Source organism: Miscanthus floridulus, chromosome 8 (genome assembly GCF_019320115.1).
Source record: "Miscanthus floridulus cultivar M001 chromosome 8, ASM1932011v1, whole genome shotgun sequence".
In the NCBI taxonomy this organism is placed as follows: domain Eukaryota; kingdom Viridiplantae; phylum Streptophyta; class Magnoliopsida; order Poales; family Poaceae; genus Miscanthus; species Miscanthus floridulus.
The window spans coordinates 25,701,178-25,706,511 of NC_089587.1; the positions used below are offsets into that span (position 1 = coordinate 25,701,178).

At 42.4% G+C, this 5,334-nt stretch overlaps 1 protein-coding gene across 1 annotated transcript; it reads left to right on the forward strand.

The window, feature by feature from the left end:
- Positions 1-2,147: 2,147 nt before the first annotated feature.
- Positions 2,148-4,646, forward strand: LOC136476023 (uncharacterized). The gene is made up of 2 exons (XM_066473689.1): positions 2,148-4,298; positions 4,390-4,646. The coding sequence occupies exons 1-2, from the start codon at positions 3,910-3,912 to the stop codon at positions 4,448-4,450; spliced, it is 450 nt and encodes a 149-aa protein (XP_066329786.1). The 5' UTR covers positions 2,148-3,909; the 3' UTR covers positions 4,451-4,646.
- The last annotated feature ends 688 nt before the right edge of the window (positions 4,647-5,334 follow it).

Below are 5,334 nucleotides of genomic sequence, written 5' to 3' on the forward strand. Positions count from 1 at the left end.
GAGAAACTTTTCTTGATTTTGAAGTGATTGCTCTTGTTTCTCATTCTCTTCCTCTAGCTCATCATTCTTCTCAACTAGCTTCATGAGAATGAGCTTGTCTTTGTTGCTTAGATGATCAAGAGTGTAGCTATTTTCAATTTCAATATCACTCTCTTCTTGATCATCTACTCGTGCTATCTCCTTGCCTTGATCTTTCTTGCTAGCCTTCTTCTTGCTTTTCTTGGCCATGAGACACAAGTGATGAGTATCATGAGATACTGAGGTTGACTCATCACTTGGCCGCCACCAGGCTTGAGCCTCATCATCACAGACTGCCTGCTGTCCGGCTGCCTCAGCCATACCGGACACGTTTGGTAGGGATACCGAACACGTCCGGTATGTGCTTGTAGACAGCGTAGTCGCCTCGGCTTGCACCTCTTGCTCCGGCTCGACGCTCTTGAGGTCTTGTGAGGCTTCTTCGCCGTATGAAGACATAATGGACATATTTTCCATTGACTCGACCTCAAGTGCATCATCGCATTTGGATTTTCCATATACCTCAATGAGTTTGGTCCAAATGAGATGAGCACTCTCAGGAGGTGGTTGTCCATTGAATATTGCCTCATCTTGAACCTCTACACTCAATGTACTCAAAATGATATTAATAGCTTGAGCATTGAGTTGCACGCATATTTCTTCCTCTTTTGATAAATTCTTATAGTTGCTCCAATCAACTATAGAAAGAGGTATGCTTGCAAACATAATATGCTCAACAAGAGGACTAATATCTCTAAAAGCATTGAGTACATGAATTGACCAAGGTAGAAAGTTTGAACCATCATTTTGGAGAAGCATCGGCTCCAACTCGATAGGCGTTGACATCCTTTTCTCACGGCGGTGAAGCTTTAGGTGAGAACCTAGCTCTGATACCAATTGAAAGGACCTAGGATGCTGCCTAAAGGGGGGTGAATAGGCGTTTCTGAAAAATCAACACCTTTAAAAGCGGAAACGATTAGTAATAGGAGTTTCCAAAATGGAAACTCCAAAACAAAGTAATACCACCCCTCACAAGTTAGCCACAAAGTATATAAAAGATACTAGATAAACCTAGGGAGCCAAACAGCAGCAACCAAAGAGTTGAATCAAAATGCACTAGTCAGTTAATGTCGGAAGTCCCGACAGTTTGGGTCAGAACTTCCGACGTGTCAGAAGTCCCGACGTTTGGGTCAGAACTTCCAACGTGTCAGAAGTCCCGACAGTTTGGGTCAGAACTTCCGACGCAAACTGTCAGCACTTCCGACCCCTACGGGAAATGAACTACAAGTGCTAAAATGAACTTTGTGATGCCGATATCTTACAAACCCACTTCCTAGTGGTAAGGTAAGGTGTTGGGTCACTCTCTTGACGTTGATAAGCCACCACTCCGTAGATTGAGGCCCAAACCCTAAGAAATAGCTAGAGAGCGGAAGACAACCAAATACATGTAATTTCGAGCAAATCACAACAACAACAAGCACGTGGGAGACAAGAATTTATCCCGAGGTTCGGCAGCCCCACAAAGGAGCTCCTACGTCCTCGTTGTTGAGGTGACCACTTTGGTCGGAGTCTCTTCCAACTCCTTGCCTCACTCAAGGATACCATAAAGGTCACTTGAGTTTCTTCACTAGAAATCAAGGGTAATACAAACTTCCCAAGGCTCTTCCACAAGATGGAAGCTCTTGGGCGACGCCTCGCCGGCTAGGGGAAAATCCCCAAGAGTAACAAATACAAATCAAACCGGCTTGACAAAGAAATCAAGTGCTCAAGCTTGCTCAAAATGTTTTTCTCACTCAATCCACTCTCCAATGACTCAAACCCTTTAGGAGTTGAAGTTGGAGGCAAAGGAGAGAAGAGTGGCGAGCCTAGAATGCTTGGGGGCTGTTTTGGCCGAGTGTTCGTTGCAATGAAATGAGTGGGCAACGGTTAGAATGGAGGAGACGGGTATAAATACTCCAAGGCAAAATCTAACCGTTCAGATCTACGTCGGGAGTTCCGACGCAGATCACGGGACTTCCGACGTATGAAGAAAACACTGTTCATACGAGGTCAAAGTCCACTCGAGACAGCCAACGTCGGAACTTCCGACGAACGTCGGGACTTCCGACGGTCGGAACTTCCGACGAACGTCGGGACTTCCGACGCGCACAGTCAGCAGGTTAGTAGAACCATGGATGCCGGGACTCCCGGCTTGGGTCGGGACTTCCGACTGTCGGGAGTTCCGACTCACGTCGGGACTTCCGACGTCCACAGTCACAGCGCAGGCAGTGACTGGGAGTCAGCACTTCCGGCAAGAGTCATGACTTCCGACTGTCGGGAGTTCCGGCTTACGTCGGGACTTCCGACACCGACAGTCACAGAAAATTATTCTATGTGCTCGTGAAGTGCTAGAGTGTCTCTCTTTTGATTTTATTATTATGCTTGAGCACTCTATCTTCCTCAGACCACCTAAACTTGCATCTCTCTTAATAGTACGGCATACCTATTAACTCAAGATCAAAAGAAAAACAAAATTAAACCTTTTGAGTTGATCTTCTTTAAATTGATGCCGTGTCTTTCAATCTTCATCAAGTGAGGGTGCCAACATGTCAATATTGATCTTGTCACTTGAGCATAGCCATCTTGAGCACGTGACTTGATTCAATTCATCAAATATGAATAACGCCAAATGCATCAAGTCACTTTAATCAACTTGTCCAATATAGATTTGATCATTCACATCAATATGACCATCTTAGCTTGATTAGTACCTCAACTAAATGCAAGTACTTTCTTCTTCACCCTAGCTAGGTTCTTCGGCCGTCAAGCCGTCGCTTGCCCTTCACCCTTGCTTAGTACCTCGAAGCCTTTCCTTGCTATCTTCATCATCTCAAGCCATTAAGTCACATCTTGTGTTGAATCATTCATTCATATGTATTGTTATCTTTTTTATTTCAATTTAGCAAGCTTCAAATATGAGACCATTCCATATGCAATCTCTTATGTCTCATTAACTAATATCACGAGCTTGCTTTCACATAGTACATGGAAATCCCACAATAAACAAGCATTTGCATGAATTCTATTTGCATTGTTGTCTTGTGCTTGAACTAGATTGTTTATACAACAACACATCATTTTGGCTTTCATTAAGTACCTGTGAGATAACCTATTACCTGTCCACACTTAGCAAACGGCTTAGTTCTTTAATCACGTTGTCATTCAATCATCCAAAACCCACTAAAAGGCTAGATGCACTTTCAGTGCATAAACGCGCCCCATATGGTGCGCTGTAGCACTAAAGCTGCTCTAAGTCTAAGGTGGTGTTAGGTTGCCCCTCCTAATTTTTAGTCGTTGTATCATCGAATGTTTGGACACATATATGGAGTATTAAATATAGACTAATTACGAAACTAATTGTATAGTTTGCGACTAATTTGCGAGACGAATCTTTTAAGCCTAATTAGACCATGATTTGACGGCGCGGTGCTACAGTAAACATATGCTAATGATGGGTTAATTAGGCATAATAGATTCGTCTCACAAATTAGTCTCTATCTGTGTAATTAGTTTTATAATTAACTCATGTTTACTTCTCCTAATTACTATCCGAACGTCTGACGTGGTAGGAACTAAACTTTAGCCCTTAAATCAACATTTTATTTCCATGATTCGAACTAAAATAAGATCTGATTTTTCTCTTACCTCCTTGGTTCGATGTCCGCAGTGCTCTTGGTTCGTCGATGGAACGTCCAGCAAGGACCGCGGTTGGGTTCGCAGGAAAACTGGAGCTACTCTTAGAAACACTGCAACAAGGACCTCTATAATATAACCTTTGAGATAAACGGAGTACCTCTTTAGCTCTTAGTACCACCGCCTGCGCCTGTTGCCTTCTCTTCCTTCCCACAGCTAGCAATGGATACTCTCTCCCCTCCCTCGGCTAAGCAGACGACCACGGGTGAGCACCTCGTTTTCTTCGTGCTGCTTACCGTGAATTCCGGCCTGGTGATGTACATCTCGTGGGGCGACTTGGTGTCCGTGGCCTCCGTCGGGGTCACCTACGTCGCCGTCGGCCTCCTGCTCGGCAGGCGCTTCAGTTGCTGGGAGCCGAGAACCGACGGAGGAAGACGGTGGCTGGGCTTCGTCATCTGCTTCCTCTTCCTGTCGCTCGGGGTCCTTCAGGTATCCAGGTTGGCGCGAACCGCGGCGTCCTCGACGTCGGCGCCGATGCTTGTGGCGGCCGCGGGCGCGACCGCTCTCGGGGTCGGAGGCTGCTGCGCGTACTTGCTTCACCGACGTACCTGGTATGTGTTGGATCTTGATTCTTGAGCTCAAGTCATGGTATTAGTGGCGATTCACTCGTCAAAATTCTGACGACTGGTTATTTATTTGCAGGTCGAAGCAGCAGCGCCATGAAGCAATCTTCTCGCCGCTTAGGCAAGATCCGCGCAGTTGATTGATTGGATATATCTTGTCTCAACTCCAATGAGATATATGTGTACTTTCTCAAGAGATGGCACGTTGTTCAGAATGTACTACTAGTAAATATCAAGATGCATAAATGTTCGAGGGGTCGATCTTTTATGTAACTGGCGTGCTGTTTAGAAATGGTTGTACTGGAAAATGGAATGTTCAGACCTTTTCTTACTTAACTTGTTTGTGCATTTGGAAATATATATATATATATATATATATATATATATATATATATATATATATATATATATATATATATATATATATATATATATATATATATATAGCTCATCTGGAAACCTTCTTTAGAAAGGTAGAACAACATGGGTTAATACTGTCTAAAAGAAAAATGGAGATATGTAAGGAAAAGATAAACTTTTTAGGTCATGAAATAGGAGAAGGAAAAATTTATTTACAAGATCATATTGCAAAGAAAATATTAGAATTTCCAGATGTTATGAATGATAAGAAAACCTTACAGCAATTCTTAGGAATAGTAAATTATGCTAGAAATTATATTGAAAATTTAGCTAAGCTAGCTGGTCCATTGTATGCAAAATTAAGAAAAAATGGGCAAAAATATTTTAATTCTGAAGATATAAAATTAGTAAGAACTATTAAAGAAAAGGTCAAAGATTTAAAACCTCTAGAGTTACCCTTAGATGATAATTATTTCATCGTAGAGACAGATGCATCCAAGTTAGGATGGGGTGCAATATTAAAGCAAAAACCAAACAAGTACTCTCCAAAGTTAGAAGAACAAATATGTAGATATACTTCAGAAAAATATAAGTTAAAAGCAATAAATAATACTGATAGGAAAATTTTAGCTGTTATTAATGCAATAAATGCTTTTAGACTAAA

Bases quoted from the DNA above. Each gene is read 5' to 3' on its own strand.
- LOC136476023 (XM_066473689.1), top strand. From the start codon at position 3,910: ATGGATACTCTCTCCCCTCCCTCGGCTAAGCAGACGACCACGGGTGAG. The intron at 4,299-4,389 runs GTATGTGTTGGA...ATTTATTTGCAG, and splicing joins TTGCTTCACCGACGTACCTG to GTCGAAGCAGCAGCGCCATG.